General features: G+C 39.6%; 2 protein-coding genes across 3 annotated transcripts; both read right to left on the reverse strand.

The window, feature by feature from the left end:
- Positions 1-9: 9 nt before the first annotated feature.
- On the reverse strand, positions 10-10,686 carry slc25a34 (solute carrier family 25 member 34). Its single transcript, XM_028447818.1, has 6 exons — positions 10,551-10,686; positions 6,691-7,315; positions 3,416-3,481; positions 1,874-2,026; positions 1,667-1,801; positions 10-1,043 (listed from the first exon to the last, which is right to left on the reverse strand). The coding sequence occupies exons 2-6, from the start codon at positions 7,120-7,122 to the stop codon at positions 855-857; spliced, it is 975 nt and encodes a 324-aa protein (XP_028303619.1). The 5' UTR covers positions 7,123-7,315; positions 10,551-10,686; the 3' UTR covers positions 10-854.
- A 1,217-nt stretch (positions 10,687-11,903) lies between these two features.
- On the reverse strand, positions 11,904-22,318 carry fbxo42 (F-box protein 42). 2 transcript variants are annotated; one of them, XM_028447428.1, is made up of 10 exons: positions 22,091-22,318; positions 18,374-18,656; positions 17,696-17,812; positions 17,469-17,603; positions 16,258-16,411; positions 16,064-16,174; positions 15,836-15,932; positions 15,066-15,122; positions 14,867-14,983; positions 11,904-13,523 (listed from the first exon to the last, which is right to left on the reverse strand). In XM_028447428.1, exons 2-10 carry the CDS (start codon positions 18,645-18,647, stop codon positions 12,480-12,482), a joined length of 2,106 nt encoding a protein of 701 aa, XP_028303229.1. In that variant the 5' UTR covers positions 18,648-18,656; positions 22,091-22,318; the 3' UTR covers positions 11,904-12,479. The 2 variants fall into 2 exon arrangements, with proteins under 2 accessions (XP_028303229.1, XP_028303228.1); XM_028447427.1 differs by having other exon boundaries at positions 18,374-18,653; positions 22,091-22,314.
- Between the last annotated feature and the right edge of the window lie 1,905 nt (positions 22,319-24,223).

Genomic DNA, 24,223 nt, shown 5'->3' on the forward strand with positions numbered 1-24,223 from the left:
CAATGCACATTTATACAAAAATGTCTTTATTACCTAATATTCACAGTTGTTTAGTAAACATTACATTTCCACACTCATTACAAACAAGGCATGAGAGGTATCATTAATCTGGTACAAACAGAAGGCAAGTTGGATTTCAACACAGACTACAAAGTTTAACAATCAACACTGCAAATGAAGGTGAAGATTTGAGGTAATATAAGATCACGTCTCATCAAAACCAGTGCATTTTAGACTTTTCCCAGTTTGTTAGAAGTGAGTGCAGCATTAGTGTGCCTCAGTGGCTCATGGATGCATTTATTTCATACACTAAACACAAAACAAAAACAAAAAAAAGTCTATAATTTACTAAGTCAGTGAGGAGTGGTAACAGTATCTGGTTGTTTTGTGACATCCCATTTCATACAGTACATGTAAAATCATATTTTTGCACACATTACTTCACTTTCACTTCACATGATCTTATTTCCTGTTATGATTTTGACTTGTGTTGAAACAGCTTCACTGAAACCCTAACCAGCAGGCCTCACGTTCCCCATAAAGACCTACTAAAACCACAACAAACACTAGGAAGTGTAATTAGGAGTCCTTTCATTTAAGGAATTACCAAACAAGATCACATGCGTTTAAACTGTGGTCAAACACGTTGTTAATTTGACACTATTGGCAGTGCTGGACTGGTTCTATGCTCTGCCAGGAAATAGATCCAAACCCAACATTCTTTAAAAGGGGTTCAATATTTGTTAATGGTGGAAGATTAAATCTTTCTTTCTCACATATCCCTTCTCGTCTGGTTCAGCTTTTTCTCCGCTTACAATTGATGTTAAAACTTTTGTTAAGAGTCCTGAGGTGCTTTAGCTCCTTTCCTGGCTGTGACGGTGCTTCAATGCTTGTTGCCTCAGAAGATCCCAGAACAGCATGCTGAGCACCGTGTGAGGGGCCAACCTCAGGAAGACTGGCCCCATGCCTTTATACAGCCCCAGTAGGCCCTCAGATTGGCACACCTTCAGCAAACAGTCTGAAAATCCACCGTACAAACGTCCCTGCAGAAGAAAATAATCATTTTAAAAGGTATAATAAACGTAAAACACACCCTTTACAATCACTATACATGTCTTCTCTTAATTAAATATGAATATTTAGATAGAGAGACAAGATGGGAACATCTTAAAAACAAGAGAATATATGAAACAGAAACATCAAGAATGCATGGGAGGTGAGAAAGTTATAAACCCTAACTTATAACTTAAAATATATGTTTAATAATAGCAAGGCTGTTGCCAGCAATGTAACCTATTATCCACATAAAATCATATATACCATTTACAATTATCCAGATGCACTGAAACTTTCATATTTTATTTTAACTTTTGATTGCACTGTTTTTCATTGCTTTTGCATCATTGTTGTTGCTGTTGTTCCCTTAGGACATTTGCACTATACTATACCTGTAGGTGTTATATTGTATTAAAGTTTATTAATCTAAATTTTAAAATAGGTTGCATTTTGTGTACACGCTGTCTTTTTTTAAACTTTCAATTATTTTTATTTATTTATTGGAGGTGGGGGGGGGGCATCAAAGTCCACGCTTGCCTTGGGCACCGAATGACCTAAAGCCGGCCCTGCACCTCCGTGACATTAAACTTAGCAGATTTCTCAAGCTCACCCTGTTAAACTCATCCACGGGCTGGTTGTAAAGTCGCGTGCTGATGACGTCAAAGGGAGTCATGGTGAAGGCCACAGCGACGCCACTGATGGCAGCAGCTATGAATGGAATTACCCAGCTGTTAGGGCTGAACCACTGGTGTGGGGAGAGAAGATTAATGAATCAGTGACCATGTGCCTTACAATTTGTTTTATTGATCTTGTCTACCTGGGAATGTGACACCCAGTCCTTGGCCGAGGTAAAGGTTGCCAGTTGAGCAGCTGATCCGACCATAACGCGCGGCACAGCCCCATTCACACCCCTCCACAGACCAATGAAACCTTCTCTTCTGTAGATAGAAACAAAGGCATCTGACACTCCCTGGAATGAAGACAAACAAGGACATGGGAGTGAGAAATGGCAGAGAATTTGACTTAATATCAATCTGCAAGATTACTTTTCAAGGTTGGACAATTAACATTAGATATATATATATACAGTATATATAGATATATTGCTATTGCACATAGCACATAGCAAAGGGTTGCAAAACCTAGGCCTGCGGGCCGGATTTGGACAGCAAAAGCCTCCAATTCAGCCCATGTGGAGATTTTTGTATATTATGTTTTTAAAAATTACAACAAAAACAAGAATCATTATGTGAATCACAAAGAAGATTTGTTTCAGATATCTCAGTCCCTCAAAATAATAAAATTAATGACAATCCTCAAAACATTTTAAAAAGTTACACCATTTCTGTCATTTTTAATCTCAAATTATTTGCCAGAACTCATTTCTTCTCTTTTTTTTTATCCTGCAATTTCATTCAAATTATTCCTCATTATTGTAGATTAAAAAAAATTAAAAGAAATTTACCAAAAATTCTTCTGAAGTATTAAAATCATGGAGCTATACATATCTGTGACTTCATGTTTTACAACTAGGATAAGTGAAACACACTTGGGTACAAAAAAATGTTGAAATTGCTCTTTTTTTATCCTCAAAATTCTGTATTTTTCTGCTCTGTCCTACTTGAGATAAAATTAGGTTGTGTGGGACCCCTGAAGTAAAATGAGCTTGACAACCCTGATCTGTGAAATCTATAGTTGAGTAAATAAAACTAATTATCTAAAAAGAAATAGCCAACATCTTTAAAAACATTACCAGTCCATCACAGGGCCACATGAATTGATATTTCTACAAAATAAAACAGTCACAATATACAGTACCATAAAAAAGAAAATCAGTTGACTCACCATGACCACTGCATCCCATCTGTTAGAGCTGTTTTCTAGGTTTAAATAATTTAATGTTTTAATAAAGTTACTGTTAATTTAAGGATAAACTGGTTTCTTTTTGTGGGATTTATTTAATTGATTGTGTGCACTAGGTAAATTCTAAGGAGGGGAACCTCGAATGACATGAAGAAACGCCAAGTTGTTGGCGATTTGTAAAGGAATAAACCAAAGAAAACGTAAACATTGCTTGAACATTGACATTTTTTGATCCAGCGTAAAGTCCGCTTTCTCTGTGCCCCATGAACATTGATTTGAGTATTTTGCTACATCGCCATCATCACATAATGAAGAAATTTGACAAAAAACCAACCAAAATATTTGATCTTAAATCCTATTATTATAATTGTAATTATTATTAAAAATCACAATCTGGCACTCTTTCTTCAACTCATTTGGGGGGAAATGAACACAAACTAGCAACATATATATAAAAAACCCATTTTACATCACGGTTTGTTCATGTCTGTCTTACCAGGTGATTGTGTTGATGACCAACTGCTATGGTCTGCAAGGTCTGAGCCTGTAAGTGTGTCTTCACCTGTGAAAGAAACATGAAGGGTTTACTGGGCATTTATTCTTCTTTTCTTACTTTGAAATCCAACACACCAACACAGGGACAGCCATCTTTTTATTCATGTTCAGGCAAACCTAAGATTGTCACCGAGTCAGCAACATTTCCACCCAATGTTCAGGTTTGTTATGCAACACTCCAATATATCAGTAGTTACATAAGATAGGTGGAACCGTTCAAAAAAACCCACTAACTACGATTCATTTGCGCCCAACCCAAACTAAGTCAAATATGTGTTGCTGTGGTGAGGTGTGCTCTGTGTGTCAAACTGCAAAGCACACCATGGATTCATGTTTACAGGAAAAAAAAAAATTAAACAACTGTAGCTTCATTAATGCAAGGCCAACAGGACAGTATTCATGGTAAATACAGAAGCTGCTCCAGCAGCATACATAAGCTATATTTAGAGACTGGGATTTTGCCAAAACACAATATTGTCTTTCAATGACGATGCAAAGGTTACAAGGCTTGGATTTGTACTGAAAACGAGCTGTGACTGGAAAACAACATTACTCAGTTGTGAAATTTCGCAGCAACATGAGGGACTGACGTGTTAGGAAGAGAACAGGTGTGAGCAGCTGTTGGCCAACATACAAATGTGCGGGTCATTAAAAGGACAGACGAATGCTCACATCACATGTGAACAAGAGAAGCATTTAGATATTTAGAGCTGCTCTCTAGGATCTGCTTTGCCTAAGCTGCATAAACACACTTAGTGTATGTTACATGTCCAGACAAACAGTCCTTAGGACAAAAATGGTCAGAAGACATTTGATACCACACTTGAAACCGAAGAGGGGTGTCATGTTTTGCTGCTCATAGGGTCCGATTCAAAAAGCAGGATTGATGAATACTAATTCCTAAAGCTGAAATGTAAATCAACTATATTTTTCTGTAAGGTCACGTGTATAATCTCTTATTTATCTCCAGTTGCAAAAAAAAGAAAGTTGACAATGAGGGTCAGAATCACTGAAGGTTTAGTGGTATTAAAACGTGTGCAAATGTCACTCCATGCGCTAATAAGGAGTACAAAGGGCAGGGAATCAGGAGTGTGCGTGAGCTGCGCTTCCCAATGCAACCTCAATTCAGTTAACGCGTTTCCCTCCAATGAATATGCATAGTAGGCGGATCTCCCAGGAGGAGAGCAATGCGATTCATGAAATCTGGAACTGTTGTCGAGGATAGTTTTAGTACGGAAAAATAGTAAAACTGAAAACACACGCAGAGATCGTCACTGCAGTAAATGTGTACTGAAAACACAGTGGAGATGAAAAAAAGGCTCCAGTTGTGTGTGTGTGTGTGTGTGCGCGTGAGAGAGAGAGAAATAGGTTCCCTGTGCGCAGAGATGGATACATAGATATGACCATGGATCGATATTGCTTTGGACTCACTGCTCCACTGATGTCCTTTCTCACCTTATTAAGATCGTTATTAACTCAGATCAATAGGCCGATTTCTGTCCTATTCCGCCTATTTTGCATGCACTGATCAGAGCAAAGTTACAGCACCGAACGGAGCACCCACATTAAATGAGGGGGAAAATTATCATTATGTTTTAAAGTTGTTGTTTAAAAAAAAAAAAAAAAAAAAATGACAACCTTATTTGTTCATTTAGTTTTCCACATTATTAAATGTCTGTGCAGCAGACAGAGAAGTCCATCTGCCTCAAATTTAACTTCCTCAAATGTCAGCGTTTGTGCACAGTGACGTCTCCACATTAAACGAGCAAAACGCTCATTTAAATAATTTTTAAAAATTATTTTATTTCTGTATTTTTCAATGTTAGTCTCTTGTAAGATCTGACACTTTATTGCTTTAGCTACATGCTGGTTTCCAACAGACACACTTTGTGCATTGTTCACATAACCCCAAGGTCATGATAAAGTCGGTTAGACTGGATCGTGGTGAAATCTGAACCTGGTTCCGCTGGAGATTTCTTCCTATAAAAAAAAGAGGGAGTTTCTTTTCTTCCCACTGTCGCTAAATACTTGTTCATGTGGACCTTGTTGGGTTCTTTCTTTTTCACTATGGACTTTACATTTTGTTCAGCGCTTTGAGATGACTTTGTTGTATTTTGCGCTATATAAATAAAGTTGAATTGAATCAGCCAAAAACATTTGTGCCAGCCTCCCCATTGTCCGCCCCCCTTCCCAAAGCCCAAAGCAGACTCCCAGAAATCCCTGTACACACACACTCTTGCTTGTGGTCCTCACATGCATGTGAACTGTTTGCAGGAGCAGCAGGCCTGTTAAAACTTTCCTTGTGACTAATTAGAATAAATAACGAGAAATAGTATTACTCGTTACAAAATCATTGTTTCAGATCATCATGTTTCTACTGAAGAAGCTGCTTAATATCAATATTTGCGTGAGTAAAGCAAAAATGCCTGACTGTAAATCTGATGACAACACAATCACTGGTTTTTAGCAGTTTGAATTAAAAACTGTGAAGTAAAGTATTTCCATTGCTTCCATGCTTCTATTTGCAATTTGAGCCCACTTTAGACATAAAGGAAGTTCAATAATCACTCCACTTGATTTTTATAGAGTGGCTTATACACATTAGCAACATTTACACTATCACAGCAATAGTAAACAGCCAATTGGCTTTAGGTTGGCTGCAGCACTCGTATTATTGAAGAATGCATAGAGCAGAAATCTTCTAGACTTCCTTGTCTTGTTCAACGTCTAGTTCGCTCATGGCAAAGGAAAGCGTTTACTATAGACACACCTAAATGTCAATGTAGGTGCACCAATAGACCTGGCATACATACATTAATACCACAGTTCTTCAAGAATTCAAGGATTTCAAAGCATAATTGAGGTCAGATGTTGCGTTTTTCTTCTCCTGGCTACTTGAGTTATGCATAAATAAATTGTTTGTTTATGCCATATGTTTCCGCCAGAGGCTGATATATTTCTAGCTGCTGTGTTCTCAACCTGCCAGCAGCTTTAAGTACTTAGATTTAATAGTAAATTCTAAAATGAGGATGAACCAGCCTGGCACTCTGAGTAGACAATAATTTAGAGGACACATAATATGGTTCAAGTGTGTATAGGAGGATGGATGATGACAAAAGCAAGAGAGATAAAAAAAAAAAAAAAAACAGATGTTCTCAATGTGGCACGTATTCGGTTCAGGTTGATAAAACTCCCAACAAATTTCAGTCAACTTACCAAGTAAGCAGGAGAGGCAATGAAAGCCCCAAGGGCCCCGGCCCCTGCCCCTGACAGGAGACTGCCTCCATGGAAGGAAGTGACACCCAGGGCCTCGCAGTAGGAATATGAGCCCAGCCTTACACCATTCATCACAGTCTGGTAAATCAGCCCGACTGAGAGCCCCTTCTGAAGGCCCCGGAGCCCATCTGTGCGACCCACCACCCAGAGAGCCTGCAGGACTCCACGGTAGTGTCTCTGATAGGACCCCCGAGCTCGAAGCTCCCCTTGGAGCTGAAGACGTGTCTTCACAACCTCCAGAGGATTGGTAAAGACACATGCTGCACTGCACGCCAGGGCACCAAGAACAAAGTCCACTGGCGGCCACATGGGCGGAGGTGACGGCTTGGGGACAAACATGCCTCGTGGGACTGCAGACACAGAGGATGCCATCCTGTGGTGAGGATACCCCAATTCTTACAGTGACTTTGGTGTGCAGGAAAAACAACGTGTCCTTGCTACAATTAGGTCAAAACAAAATGTTAAAGACTCAGCAGCATTTTCTCAATGCCAGTGCCGACTCTGCACTTCTGGGTTGACTTTGCTTAACTGTCTTGATTGTTGCTATGTTCAAATGAGGCCAAAGCTGCAAGAGACACAAAAAACAAAGCAGTATAGTTTACATCACCTGCCAACATTGATGGCAACCTCAAAAGACATTTGGTTGTGATATGCATGAGAGACATTTTAATCATTTAATCAGGCAAATCCTGGTAATCCAGAAAGTCTTATTTCTTTGGCCGTTTTGAATATGCAAACAAAGTCTAGAGCAAATCAGGCAAAATGATTCAAAAGCATTTGTTTTAATAGTACTCAGTGAGCTTTTCCACTTGAATTCAAACATTTGTATCAGAGAGCTGACTGACAGCCGGAGAATATACTTGGGTTTCTTTTTTCTGATCGCTGTGACGTGTCCTTTAAAAATGCTCATGGTGAACCTGACAGGTCTGTTGAAAAATGTCAGGTAAATAACAGCTCCTATAATAAGGTTATCTAAAAAAAGAAACCCAGATATATTATTCAGATGAAGAAGACAAAATGAACTTGCTGGTATTTTTTGATAGCGGGAGCCATAGCAAAGTTAGACAAACCCCACCAAAAACATTAAAAATGGCTCACATGCAGACGGAAAGCAGTGAATGGGGCAGATATGGGTGGATGTTTGAAGGAACTCAGGGAATAACCAGGTTTTTGAATGTGTCCTTTGAAAGGCCTTGTACAAACGTAGGCAGGTATTTTTTTTAAACAAATGTTCACCCCCCTCTGTTACGTAGACATATCATCATTTTAAAATAAAAATCCATTGACAGAAGATCGCATAAATGTGATATTGAGTGCTGTTACAAGCATGCCAGACATGTAGTTGGCAAAAAATTAGACCCATTCTATCCAATCAGAGCAAGTTTTCCAGCCAAACAGTACAGGGTGCAGGAACCTTTTTTTCAACTCACTGACTCATGATTACATGTTAGTAGCCTGTCCTTCTATATGAGGAAAAAGTAACTCCGTCAGTGACAGGAGCAAGGACTGGGACATGCGGAAATTTTCCCGCCACTCATTCAGGATGATGGCTTCCTTCACAAAGTTGTCACAACAGATGGCAGTGCGTCCAGAAGGTGTCTTTGACGAACGCGACTTCAGAGACTATAGTTGATGAGTCGCTTGAGCATAGTCGTGCTTTTTGCAACCGGGGTAGTGATGTGAGGAGAAACACATTGCTAATGGATGTCGTGACACAGCGTCACTCGAAGTTGTTTGAAAAGTTCTAAAGGTTCAACTTGGAGCGACTTCCAGCAACTCAGATCTTGCGATTGAGTCACGCTGCTTGACTTCGCGTCATTTACATTGATTTTGAATGTAATCTAGTAGCGTACCTTTCGAAGTAGCACAGTATCCATGCTGCTGTCTGCCTCACATAAACGAGGGTGCAAATATGACATTTATTTATTAGATGTTGCAGAAGACAGTAGCTGTGTTTCCATTACAGATTTTTGCGAAATAAAAGCAATATTTCTAGATGTTGACAAGGTATAATTGCGCTTTGAACGTGTTTCCATTGAAAGTTTAATGCTAAGAAATGTCCCGGCCTCCTCTTCTGTCTACACATACCGCGTCATGTTTACTCAGAGAGAAGTGGTCATGTGACCAGGTACGTCACGTTCTCTGACGTGTATTTGCGGAAAAATTGTTTCCATAGCACTTTTGCAACACATTTCAATATTGAAACATCTGAAATTCCTCCTCGTGAACCCAAAAAAACCTTTATGCGATATTCGAGGGCTTTTTTGAAATTCGGGTGTTTCCATTACCAGTTTTTGTTGCGCTATTTAGATTTTGCACATTCACATCCAAGGGTAATGGAAACCCAGCTAGTGACACTTGACACTAAGATTATCTCTATGTCCACACTCAAACGCAAAACTAGAGTTTTTCAAAATCTTTAATTGGTCGAAGTTTTCCAAAAGCATTGTATTTAATGGCAAATTTACGGAATGACGCAAATGACGAAACCCTGCTTTTGGTGTGGATGACAGGCCAAATCTTACAAAAAATATAGGCCGTGGCTATGGATACGTTAAACATATCCATAGACTGCCACTTGATGCATACTCTCTCATTGGCCAGTTTAGATCACGTGATACAGTTGGTGCACCACGTGACTTAAAGTTCCGTAAGTTGTATTTGAACTAATTTATTTTTGAGCTACCCCACTAACCATTTTATTTTAGCTTCATTCCTAACCCTGAAATGTTTATTTTTGTCAGATATGTATTGTTAAAGGTGGAATTTGCCGTGTAATTATGTTAAAATAAAAAAATATATATGTCAAAAATGAGATTCAAACCCACGTTAGCGGAAGAAAGAATCCTTAAGTGCGGCACCTTAGACCAGTGGTTCTCAACCAGGGGTACGTGTACCTTTAGGGGTACTTCAACACAGCTCAGGGGGTACACAGAAACATTTGTTAAAAAAATGATGAGACAAATTTCTGCTTGCCCACAGACATTTTCCTTATCTGTCGATAATACATTGTGACACGACACTTTGAAATACATGAAAAAGGCAAAGATGAACACCTAAAATGGTCAAAACATCAGAAGAATGTGAGTGAAGCTTTCAGATGAGCCTTCTGAGACAAATTAACAAAATGAAAGGGTACTCGCCTTAAGACAGAAAAGAAAAGGAGTGCATTGGACAAAAAAGGTTGGGAAACACTGCCTTAAACCGCTTGTCCATCCTGATACAATGAAAATACAGACACATTACGCTTATGTAGAAAAGGTCCGGAAACGTTCCCACAGTCCCGGAGGCTATGGTTATGTTTAACGTATCTCTAGACATAAAAAATATATTCTTTTTTGCAGATACCTGTAATCTAGCCATGCATGGACAAGGCCTAAGTTTTCCAGGGCACTGCCTGCAGTGAGTGAAGCAGTCACTGACGTGCTTTACCTTCACCCTGTTGTTCTGTCTGTTTATAACTGCAGAGAGAACAACAGAAATCATATCCACACTGTACAATCTGAATGAAAAACACGCAGCACTGGAACAAATGGGCTTTTCTTGTTAGTTTGGAGAGATGAACAAAAGTACAAACCGAGACAAATTAGGGTGATAAAATGATCAGCTGCTCTACGTACATTCGGCCTGAGTCCAGAACAATGAAGGCAAAGCATGTTTGAGACACAGTTAAATAGTTAGCACACTTCACAAAATCCCCTCCTGCAGCTCTGTATCACATCCATTCAAACTAAGACACGGCTACACGAACAGCACGTCCACTCGATCAGATTTCAAACATGGCACACTGTTTTATTTACCTGTGGAGTTGTAGAGGACTGTACTGAGGAACTCACTGACAACCGCTGTCATGTGCCCTTGAGCAGCTCCATTCTTCCTCTGTCCACGGCATAGTAAACATGTTTCCTCAGCACATTCATTGTCAATGTCTCCTCCCCTCCTGCAAGGCTGAGCCAATCAACGTCCACGTCAAGCCGCCACATCAACGCTTCTCCAGAGCTCCACCAATCAGCAGCTGCGCTCTGAGCTGGCCCCTCCCCTTTGAGGCGCTCTCGGTAAAAGGTTAGCGCTAGTGGTCATGGGAAGTGGACCAGACAAGTGTCAAAACAATGCAACAAACACGCTGCAGTCCAAAGAACAAAGAATTGAAAATCAAAGTTTAAAAATGACTCTTTTTTTTTTTTTTTTTCACTTCCATTCTAATACTAATGTTGTTTTAAATGTGTGAAATTCAAGGTCAGGGACCCAAATTCAGCCATTTATAGCATTTCTGTGGTCCACAAGAGAAAGCAAAAATGACTGAGAAGTAATGAAACATTGTATAAATGGCCAAATCATTCAGCTTATTTTAGATTCACAATTTCATTGAAAACAACAATATTTGCAGGGACTCTCAACTTTCCCATACCTGCATCACACCACTAATTCTGAAGTCATTTTCAAACGCAAATTGTCAAAGGAATTCTCAATTTTTTTTTAAATTATGCAATTTCTTAGACACAATCCCTCCTAAATTCCTATAAATTACAAAGAAATTGGTCACAAAATCAAGTCTTATTGAAGTGAAGATATGACAGAAACTATCTGTAATTGCTTGGAAATTGTTGGTGCCTTCCATTCTGTATATATCATTTAATATCATCATACCCCACATTAAATGATCAAAACACACCATACACGCCTACATTACAACTAATAAATGAGAAATTAATTACTGCCTCTTTTTAAATATTTTATACCCTTGCATTTTCATACTGATGAACTTTCTATCAGGATACATTTTTTTACCATACCCTATGTTGCTTTTTTATGATGATTGTGTCTGTCTTTTGTGTGCTCCACTTGAGATCAAACCGCTCCACATTTGGCCCCTGAATGAAAAGGAGTTTGACATCCCTGGCTTGAACATATGCATAAGTGTTTTTATGTATTCTTGCCCCTCCCCGTACACCACCTTCTGGATTGCCTCTGTCATGATGATTTGGTGGACTGTAGAAACTGAATTACCCTTTTGGAATAAATAAAGCTATCAGAATCAAACACTGAATTTCGGTCTGTATCCAGATACAATATTGTTTTGTAAATGATCAATAAATGGCAAAAGCTCATGCCATCACAAACAACAAATATGAAGAGATTAGAGGCCGAGCCAATGACAGAGCAGACATGGAGGCTTTTATTGTTTTACTATGTCTATAGTACAGTGTCACATCACTCAGCAATCACATCCTCCCACACACATTTAACAACTTTGAAACACTGCCATGCACGCGCACACGCATTCCCCCACACATACACTTCAATGTAAACATTGCAAGCTTAAAGAGTGATACAAAAGCAAGGTAGTTGTCAACACTGTCTGAAGACACCATCTGCTCTTTTACATTTTTTTTTTAAGTTTAGCGGGGCAGACAAAAAAGACCAGAAATGTTATTGTTTCATTTGTTTGGTTCTCTGAAATATCTGTGGGCCTCAGACACGCACGCACGCACACACGCACGCACGCACACACATTTTTTTTTTCAAATGAAAGCGTAAATAAAGTGTTTTCAAGGCTCACTGTAGGCAGAGGGAAGAATAGTGAATTTCTGAAGTGAAACAATGAACAAAGATATAGGTTTTTTTCCTCAATAATCCTTTCCTTATAGGTAAAAAGGCCTTTTGTGTCAGATCCCTTTTGCGGCCACTGGGTGGAGCGCTTTGTTTTCCCAGTCCCGCCTGCAGCTGCATTACCTTTTAGCACGTACAAAGTACAAGGCGTTGGTTTTTGGGTAGTACTTGACATTCTGTTTTTTGTCCATGAGGCCCCCAAAAATGATGAGCTCCCCCCTGCCCTGCACCACGGTGTGCAGGCTGGTTTCTGGTGGCCCTGTAACGGCAGCGGGAGTCCCGTTCCCATAAACTCTCCAGGACACAATTCCGGCCGATTTGGCCTGTGACACGTCTAATACGTACATCTGCATGGGCTTGCAGTTGAGACACTGATATAGAGGTTTTCCTACGTTCAGGCTCTGTGGTGGGTGGTGTCCAAGACGCCGTGCGATAGGTGGAATAGCGTGTCCATCTGCCCCGGCAGCTTGCGGAGGACTTGAGGATGATGATGGAGGGGTTATTGGAGGACCCACTCCTCCTCCGCTACCTCCAGTAGAGCCTCCTTGTGTCAGAAGCAAAGATGAAGATGACGATGATGATGAAGAAGAGGAAGCTTTGCTTTTCACTGCCTCCAGCCCTCTACGTAAGGCGGCGGGAGACACTGCTCCAGGGGGGGTGCGTGGTGAGCCAGAGGGGGGGGTGTGTATCCCGTTAGTGCTGGGAACCTCAGGGTGGGGTCCTGCAGACGGGGGAAAGTCCCAGCCATAGTCCGTAGAGGCAGGAAGATTAGGGCGGGAGGGGGGAGAAGCAGCTTGTGCAGGACTGGTACGAGGTGAGGGTGAGGATCCGTTCAATAAAGGAGGAAGTGGAGGGCTGTCTGGGCCTTGAGAGGGGGACGGCTGTTGGGATGAGGAGGGGCTTCCATCCCTGGCACTTCCTCTGGCTGAAGGCCGAGGTCTCAGCGTGCCCCATCGACCGTTCACACACGGAGCCTCTTCTACAGCCCCCAGGACAACACCGGCAGCCCCGCTTCTGACAGGGGACTGAGAGCGCAGAGAAGACGGTTCGGGGCCCAGAGGGGCGGGCGTGGCACTTATCGGAGAGGGCCTAGAGTTAAGACTTGGACTGAGTGGTGCACGGCCAGAGGGAGCCTGCGAGAAAACCACCACACAATGGCCCACCTGCAGGGGACAAAACAAACACAGATTATAGATTATATGTCCAACACAACAATGATAGAATGTCATACAATTAGTTGATGTGCAGTCAGTAACATTTGTCCACAACATAAAGTTACTGTAACACTACAGGGAAGATGCATTTAAAGGCTCTTTAACTCTAAAATTAGGCCCCAATGTGATTTTAAACGCACAGACGCACGCACGCACGCACGCACACACACACACACACACAGGTCTCATTAAACCAGTGTGTTTTTACCTTGGATTCATGGCCCCATGTGGGGAAATCTTAAACAATTGTATTCTATATTTTAACTTTCTCAAATATAAATCTAGCTCAAATAAAATACAGTAAAAAAAAAAGAAAGTGCAAAATGAGAGAAAAATAAATAAAACAGTAAAATAATATCTGAGCTGCTGCATTTTATATGTCTGTGCATTAATCCTGGCTACTCTGTATTTGTAATACATTATAACAAAAATGATGAAAAGCTAATTATAGAAAAAAGTCTTTGGGGTCACCAGAAATATGAGATATCAAAATGGGGTCATGACCAGAAAAAGGTTGAGAACCTCTGCATTAAATGTTTAGAGGAGGATTTTCCCAAAGTTTAGAAAAGAAACGCCCTCTCTACTTTTTAAAAAAATGCACATGCGCAACACTCTACCTTCTCCCAAGAGGGAACGCCTATTAAACATGTGCGAGAGCGAGTGCACGAGCCCAGTTTTCCTTGTGCACAGTTCTGTTTACAAGTTGGTGTCGGCATCGCTCATACAAGCTTACTTTCTAAAAGAAGATTTGCACTTTTCCCACTATGTCAGACTCGCCTACGGTAAGTGAAAAGTGCGCATGCACAGCAAGAAAAAACTAGCTAGGGACGAGCACGTGCAGCAGCCTTACGTAAACATATCACCAGAATGATTGACAGGACCATCAAGACCAATGGAGGACCATTAGTCTTGATGATCCACCCGGATTTTGAAGCCAATATAATATCTTCCACAATACCTTTTAGTTATTGATTGGTGTCAAATGACTATTTGTTAGCGTGCATATAGCGCATGACTGTAACAAATGTAATTTTAAAAATAGCATCTACATCAAATGTTTGGGTACATGTTTGTAAAAAAATGTTAATGATGTTGGTGGAGCAGCTGTTAGACTCCAGTATGTCTTGGTCTTCTGATATTAAAGTGTGAAGGGCAGGAAAAACCTCGATGAAGCTCGTTATCAAAACTGAATAAACATTAATGAAATCATAAGCTCACATAAAGTAAATTGTAAATCCATGGAAACCACATTTGGTGTAAATATCTAAATAAGTTGTGTGTTACACTCTTACCCTGCAAGCGGGGTGACACCACAACTCAGGGGCCCCGTGGTCCTCATTTTCAACGTGCAGCTGTTGCCACCTCCACGGAGGTGCACCCATGTGAAGGAGCCAGGCGTCTTTGAGGAGCTTTAGAAGAAAAATGCCAAAGGAAGTCAAACCTCCACTTTTTCACTAGTACTGTGTATACTGGGAAGAGAGTTCTACTTACAGCATTTGGACCACCGCAGCCTCCCAGAATGAGCAACGTGTGATCGTCAATCACAATCTGAAAAGAAAACATTCATGAATCACATAGAATTTAATAACTAACTGTAATGTGAGCCAAAACAGAGAGAGTAATTTCAAAACTTTTAAATAGGCTTTACACAATCAGGATTTTTGGGCCAATCACCATTCAGTAAGTTTAAAAAAAAAAAAAAAAGGTCTGATCATATGAAGTCGGGTTGTTTTTCTTAGGTAACGACCAAATTCCTTCGGTTGTACCTGATACAGATTCACGGTAAATCAAACGGTGCATGTTTCGGCACCTAAATGCAGCCCACACGCAAGTGCACATGATTTCAAAGACTGAGGCAGAAGTCTGGCGCACAACCAACCGCTTCGCTCCAACCAAGAGACATTTTTGCTGTTTGTGCACATGTTTTTACCTTTGTGCACAAATGTATGTGAAATACTAGAGTCGTGTCACATAAAGCAAACAACTCTTTGGTGTAAGTGAGAAAAAGAAAACAATGCAATGGGAGCATATACAGAAAGTTTCACCACGACAATGACGTCATTGATCGGATCGGCAAATTAAGACATTTCACAATCACAATGACTGCATTAAATGCGAAATATCGGCCGATTCAATATAGCCAATCAGATCGGTGTAAAGCCTACTTTTAAATAGCCAAAAACGGAGCAGAATATCTAGAAATTGATACTGGTATTTAACAATGTGGGTTTAGATGGGTAAAAACATTAAAGCCTTCTCACTTGTGACTGGCCTCCCCTCGGGTGAGGTGATGGACCAGATGTCGGTGGCTTGGACCAGGACCATTGCTCCAGATCCAGAACCCAGACTTCATTACTCCTATTAGAAAAACAAAACAACATTTGGGAACAGCTTTTTCTCTAAAAAGAAAAAAAAGATTTTGAGACTTTGAGTATGTGTTTAACACCCAACAGGCATCATCATAAAATATACATTACATTTACACTTACATTTGACGTGCTCCTAATGAACCACCAAACACGATCATTACATTTCCAATCACAGATGAAGAGTGTCCAGCCATTGGTGGGGGTCCATGTGTGGTTACTATGCAGTTCCACCTACGCCAAGATAAAAACACATGAGACACGTTAGCAAACAGATATGGGTCATAACCTCAGTGAGCCACTGAAAGGCAACACACCAGTTTTTTGAAGGAGAGTAAGTATGAATTTCATCAAAGAAACGCTCTGGTTGGTGCAGTGGGTAAGGACTGGGACGTGTCCAACCCCCAAACAGCACCAGTAGGTCTTTGTGCATCACGAGGGTTGCCCCGGCTTTAGGAGATGGATAAGAGCCTGGAGAAGAAAAGGTAATTATTTAATTATGTGAAAAAAATTACTTAACATAAAAATAAAACAAGAAAGCATGTGCAGGCGGGATTGTGAAAGTCTTTAGGTAATTATAGTTTTACTTAAGCTTCTGTTTTTTTCTGCCTCCACAACAACACTGTGCTCTGCTGCTGCTATTAAGGCTCTGAATAGAAATGTGCCTTCTCCTCCCACAGCTCATCTTACATAAGGTCCATGTGAAGCAGCATGTTACTGTAGATAGGGATGTAACGGTTACCGGTATCACAGTAAAATTTCCGACGGTCTGGGTTACCGTTTATGTTTTAATTACCATGCTAACCGCTAACTTGTGAGATGCTTTATCAGTCTCCATACGCATGTGCAGTGTGCAACGTGCGCTTCTTATGTTGTGAAGAAGACATTGCGGAGGGAGGACGTGATACTAGTGGCCCTCAAGGCATTTTTCCGCTTTCAAAGAGGATTGAATGAAAATCCTCACGCAGTCATGCACGCACACGTTAATGCTTAGGGTTTCTTCAGCTTCAGGTTTGTTTTTAATTCGGTTTACTTTGTACTTACTTATTGCCCACAGTTCTGGTATACGTAGTTTCATTCAGACGTGGTGTTTAGTAGAGAGCGTTATGTCTCTGCCTGTCGGAGATGTTTTTTCTTTTTCTTTTTTTAACCGACAGCAACTTCACTGAGTATCTGACACTTTCTTGCTGTAGTTCATTAAAAAATAAAGGTAGTAGTGGTATAAACTTATTCAAGTTTAAAACCGTGTTCTGTTCAGGTTGTTATTGTTAAGACTTTAATATATAACAAATCTATTTAAATATAAATCTTGGTGAAATTATTTAAATTTATCAGTGTCTTTCCAACATTTTGAAGACATTTTAAAAATAATGCGGTATACTGATAACCGTGATAATTTTGGTCACTATAACCGCGGTGTGAAATTTTACAACCTTTTAACATTACATCCCTACCTGTATAAATGCATTTTAAAAACAGCTCTTTCTTTCTTTTATCTTGCTGCTTTGACAGAATGCAATAATGTCACCTGAGGCTAAAGGACGGATCCACTCCTTGCTGTTGAGGTCAAGTCTCCACAGATCATTGAAGGCAGCGTTGCAGCTACTCTGAGTGCAACCTCCAAACACGTACATGGACTGATTAAAGTCATAATAACATGCACCTGCATTTAAAAGAAATAAAAATACATTTTAGGTAAACGACATTGGTGGATGTTCTTGTGAAACTGAATAAAGCAGTATAAAGTTTACTGACTGTGTGAGAAGCGCTGAGTTATTGGTGTTCCTGGATATGGGTATGTCCGACTTTCCCATTGAATATTGCCCTCCTGGACTGCTCTCAAAAAACCATGGTAACACTGATAAGCCACACCTAGTTGAGGAATAAAACTGAATTACCACAAGAGCAATCGAACAGAGACTAAGTCGTTACTGTTTTACTTTTCTTTGTTCTGGGAATAATATGTGAACAGGTGTTGCATGATCAAATACAAACACAAAGTCCATTTTATAGAGCATCATAAAAAAAGTCCTAACAAAATAAGTTTAAGGACAGCATGAGCTGCTGAACTCCATTAAATGTTAGTAATACTGAGGAGATTTTAGAAGTTACAGTCAAAGAAAAACTCAAAGAATTTGACATTAAATTGGCCGAACAAACCTGTTTTCCATGTAAACCTCAATTCAGAAGTATTGTTTCCATGTAAACACAAAAGCAGCACACTTCAATTCAGAATAAATAAATTCGGAATAACTAATTCCAAATTAAAAACATCATGTAACCGTGGCCATTGACTCCATATCGTAAGAGGTGAGTTATACACAACGAGGTGAGAGCCTAATGTTCACTGTCTGGTGATTAAATCTGTTGTTGGTGTATCCCTATTCACACATGCTGAAACCCTTAATGAGGACAAAAAGTTGAGTGCCATACCTTTAATGAGACGATACCACTGCTTACATACAAGTGCAGCCGTCTTGTGTTCCTGGTATGGTGAAAGAAAGGACAAAATATACTCGAGTACTTCCTCTGGCAACTCCACCATGGTTCTTCCCTCTCCTTTGGCACTCCTGTCCATGTTTCCATCTTGTCGACAGGACCCCATCTTATCCTCCACTTCCTCCGTTATCCCACCAGGCGTTGTGCTATCATCCTCTGTATCCATGGCAACAAAGTATCCATCCTCATAGTCTGGGGATCGGGACATTATTGTCTGCTGAGACATAGGGAAACATTTCAAACAACTGTTACTTATGCACAAGGATAGAGCTATCATTTGTTTTTCTTTCTTTGTGTAATAACAAGAAGGAACAAATTATTAAGTGCAAGAAAAACTAATAAAGCACTCAGAAAGTTGAGGCCTTCGGATAGCAAGTAACATTTATTCTTAGCTAAAAGACTGCAGGTTTGGTTGCAATCACACAATGGCATTTCTCAAAACTTCAGAGATAAAAAAAAAATGTTTTAGAGATTTGAGTCTCTCAATTGACCAGAGGATATACGGTAAGGTAGAGCAGGGCAAAAAATTGATTTAATCGATTAATCAAATTTGTAGATAAAAACAATTTTTATTTTGCAAATTCGAGTAAATAAAATAATAATAATAATTTTAACTTCTTTTTTTTCTCCACCACATATTTTTCGGACTTTTTCGCGTCCTGATGTGAGCCATCCTCCTCTTTGTTTACATGTGTTTACCCTTTGAGTAGGCTATATGTGTGCCACAAACATGTTACATTTTTTATTCGCACTATGCTGACATGCTATGGGAAGAGTTTTTTTTTAATTTTTATTGTAATGTTATAGAACATGTAGTTATATGATTTGGTTGCACTTTTGCTTAAACCTGTGTTAAAGCTTGAAATTGTTGAATGACAGAGCCTCATTTACTTTTTATTTTGGGATTGTTCTATGCATTTTAACTCTTGATGACAATCACAGCAATAAAGTTGCACTTTTGACAATATATCTGATGTCTACAGTGATTTGTAAGTGTATTAAAAAAAAATAAAAAATCTAATCAGAATTTGCAGTTTTATCTATAGATTACGCAGCTGTTGAAGTTATGATGGTGCACAGAATTATGACACCGCTCTTGAAAGCGATAGATTTCGAGTTTCTGGCTTTTTTATGACATTTTTTGGACGTTGAGATGACTCTGGCAACAATATTACATTAAAAATCAATTTAAATGATGCAAAATCAAGCGGCAGTCACTGTCTTTATAGCCAGTGTAACGGGAGGGCTCTCTATGCAGCCATCCTATCCTACTGCCACGTCTCCTCAGACACATTTCATTCATATTCGTCACATCACTGAATCAATAACGTGATGAAGGGACCAAAAAGCGCGACTAATCACAGGTGATTTAAGCCACTATAGTCACTGAAGGTGCGTTTAGTGTGAATGCACCTTTAGAACAGGCTCATATTCCTCAAACGCCGGCTTATTTCACCCATCAGGATGAATAAATCAATCTTTTCCGGGTGGTTGCCATGGTAGTTCGACTAACCTTCGATCCATTGATGATGGCTTTTTATGGCGTGCATGCACGTAAGTAACCCAAGGTTTACATACTCAGGGTTGATTGACCCACTTCATACCAGCTGTAATGGAATCCGATACCCAAAGTTTCCCATCGGGGGGTATGTTGACCCAGAGTTTATGGATAGGCTCAGAGTTTGTTCACCCTCCTTTATAAAATAGCCTTCTGAGCAACTTTGAGTCTAAAATAAAGCCCAAACCTTCAGCTGAAACACAGAAAAGCTCAATTCATTCCACTGAGTGGTCTACTAATTTACAAGCCTTGAAACTGCTATATCAATATAAATATGTGAATCTAATAGTGAGGTGAGTCTCAATTTTTAGGGTTAGGTTTAAGGTAAGGTTTAGTCTTAAGGTGCGTTCACACCAAACACGACTGTAAAGCTGCAGTAGCTTCCATCTTCCCTGATGTGTCGCTTGCAGATAGCGGTGCTTTTTGGTCACTCCGTCACTCCAGTGACGCAATCACCAGGGAACAATGTGTGTATAAGTGGGTGTGTGTGTGTGTGTTGAGCTGGTGACAGGGTAGAGAGAGAGAGAAAGAGAGAGAGATAGACAGAGATAGTGGATCACTTCTTTTCAATTTACGGAGATACTAAAGGATGAGTTCACTCAGAATGTTTTATGATCAGTAGTTACTGTGGTTTTCAAGAAGGTAACCGCTTTATTTTTGCCCCGATAAATTGAGGAAGTTGTACAGCCCTCCGCTGCAGCCGTCTGCACTGAAGCGGGAGGGAGCAGGGAGGGGCTGCAGTGTCCGCTCTACAGACAGTGAAGGACAGGAGAGTTGTCACTTAAAGTCGCTTAAAAAGTTCAGATTTTTCAACAGATTAAAAAGTTCAGATTTTTTCAAATTACACATCACTTTAGGGGAGATAACATGAGGTCACGTCATTTACATTGATTTTAATGTAATCGAGTTGCTTCAGTCACGGTTGGTGTGAAAGCACCTTTAGTCACGTGACCTAAACTGACCAATGAGGGGTGCTGCGTATGAATAGAATGTTGATATATTGATATGGCATCCGTACAAATAGCCACTGCCTTAAAATTAAACTAACAGCATTGATCTAAACTGATTCAGACAAAATGTGATGAATGAGGATAATGGTTTATTTGTTTGTTTTTTGGTTTGTTTTTTTTGTAAGACAATCCTCAATGATTTGGCAACTGAGTCAAATTGATGTAGGGCATGTTTTTATATATGGTGTTTGACATAAACTGTTACCTTATTGTAAGTGGCTCTTGGTTTCTCAGTTGTAAAGCAGGCCAATCATCTTTTAATGAAAATTAAAGGTTTTGAACGGTCATGAATCAAAGTTAGCCATTGTGTCCAAGTAATTTAAAATCAAGAGGGGCCCAGAATTAATCCAAACAATTCCATAACACATATGGTCTTAAAATGTAAACAGAGGTAAACTCACGTTATTAAAGTTTAAATGCTATACTAAAGTCTCTGCTCTGTTTAACTTTAAGTGATGAACGCATGATACTGGGCTATAATAGGGATGGAAGTCACATGTTACAGTCGGACAAACCCGGTGACTGAGTGTCACAGAACATATGTGTGCATTTATCGCCTAGTCAGGCTGATTGTTAGAGCCATTGTTTAAAGCGAATGCTGGCCTTTCTAGTGTCCCTCTCAGATCAGGAGCTAACATTGTTAGCTTAACAGCCTCAATAAAACACTGTTAAAGTCCCTCAGACATACAGACAATACACCACACGCCAGATGTTTATAGAGTAGTGCCTCTTATAGCAAATGACAGTCTTACTGGCTGACTGACGATCAACCTTTGCTTCTGATAGCATCATTTTAACACCAGCTAATGCTAACTGTAGCTAACATACATTAATTGAACCTAAAAGCTGAGGCTGTAGGTTGTGAGATTGCTATAAACTAAACCAGATTGTCTACGTGTACAACTCATTTTACTTGAACACTTCGTTAACTTGCTGTCACTCCGTTTATGGGCTCGGCTACAAATGCACCTTAACTGTGCAGCAACGGACTGTAACAATCAGTTTTGCTAGTGGTGGTCAATGCTAACGCTAGCTTTGTAGCTCTGAGAAGCAGAGGATGGGACCGGGATATTTGGTGAATACCGTATAGACGCGTCCTTAGCTGCCCTAAGTTTGGTAATAGATCCTTTCCTTCCCGGTATCAGCTCCAGAGAGTCCGTAACAGCCTCCAAACAGACGCCATCTTCCACCCCAAGAACAGCGTCCTCCGCTCACAGCGACGCCCTGGAAGCCGCTGACCCTCAGTGGTTGTGGGACCGGAAACTGCGTCCCCTGCTGCACGAGCCAGGCACAGAGGCCCAGCGTCCAGTCACAACCATAGACTGTAAAATAAAAAATAAAAAATAACAACCTGGACTCAGCTACCACCAAAAAACACCTAAATTAGCTCATAGCCCAAGTATTTTCAAAGATTATTAATGCATATGTGGGTGTGAAGGCTTACAGATGATGTTGGGAAATAAGAGGCTTAATCTTGGACTATGATGTCTGCATATACCAGTGATCCCTCTAATGACATTTGATGCAGGTTTGGGAGAACCTGGAGAAGTGGAGGTTTCAGTATAGAAAACAGAATTAAAGGTGGCAAAACTGAGGATGTTCAAGTTTTTATTGGGATGATGGTCCCTGAGATGTTATCAAACCAGCATTATCCAGATTATCTGAAGCAAAGGTAGTCCAGCTGTTTTTATCTGGGATGTCCTTTATGCAATAGATAGATAGATAGATAGATAGATAGATAAATAGATAGATAGATAGATAGATAGATAGATAGATAGATAGATAGATAGATAGATAGATAGATAGCTTTTATTGTCATTGTACAATACAAGTCGTACAACGAAATTGTAGCAGCTTGGAATAGTGTGACACATAAAAAAAATAAAATAACAATAAAACCTTAATAATTTAAAAGCACATAAATATCTACAGCACAAGGGCTGGGTGATATACCGAGATTGAAGATGTATCAAGTTTTCTATTTTGGCGATATAAAAAATTACAATATTGTTTATATCAATTTATATATTTGTATAATCAAACTCAGTTTTTAAGTGTTACTATTTAAATATTATTTTTTGTATTTTAATACAAAGAAGTGGAACAAACTGCCAGCAGAGCTGAAGTCAGCATCCAATGTAAACATTTTTAAATCCAAGTTAAAAGCACTCTTTTTTTTCTACTGTGTATGTTTGAGAGGGATATTTTTTATGTTCTTACTGCTGATTTAATGTTCTTATTGATTTTTAAACTGTTAAATGTTTTCTGTTTCACTTTTTAATCATGTAAAGCACACTGAATTACCTTGTGTATGAAATTCGCAATTCAAATACATTTGCCTTGCCTACATGCCTATTATACAAATATTAAACAATTGTAACAGTAACAATATTAATAGTGTAAATATTAAAATCTAATTATTCACAATTATAACCACTTCAACACAGTAGATTGTCAAGAGCTGTCCGTGGTAGAAGTAGCTCAGGAGCCGAAAAAGTGTGTGCACCCCTGCCCTAAGTGTTGTTATTTTTCCTAGTGACAGGTGGGAAATACCATCCCCTGTGCCAAAAATCCCAACAAATAATGGAATGTAACATTATTTGAATAATCTTCTTTACCTTCTTTGTCTTGAACAGTGATGTGGGCCAATCCAAGCTCACATTATGCACAAAGACACGACACCAGCATGTCCCATATCCAACACAAAGACAGACAACCACATCTGAACTCAATTCAGACACTCCTTGTACCCAAACATGCATATTTTCGTGTCATCACTGCACAGCCCTGCTGCCAAGCAGTGACAACAACGATTAAATTACTACAAAACAGTGTCAAAGTACGTGAAAATAGGGTAGTGACTCAGCCAAAGCCTGCTATGTTTTCTGTTATCTTGAAATCACAAGATTTGCATCTTGAACTGCAGCTTTTGTGACTCATATAGTGAAAGGTTCTCTGTAAATGAAGTCCATTAACCCTTTTTCACAAAAGGATCAGATTGTTCGAAAAAAATACAAATACAGACTCACCCAAATAGTGATAATTAGAGCATATAAAAATGTAAACAGAAATCTAATAATGCCATGGAAACCAAAAATATATTTGCAAAAGTAGACAGAAATAAACAAATGAATGAGCATAGAGCAGAGGTCAGCATCCTCTACTCTCAAAGGAGTCACTTTGCTTAATTTCATCTGGATTAAAGTCCTTCCGGAG

The sequence above is a fragment of the Gouania willdenowi genome, chromosome 5 (genome assembly GCF_900634775.1).
Source record: "Gouania willdenowi chromosome 5, fGouWil2.1, whole genome shotgun sequence".
Classification (NCBI taxonomy): Eukaryota; Metazoa; Chordata; class Actinopteri; order Blenniiformes; family Gobiesocidae; genus Gouania; species Gouania willdenowi.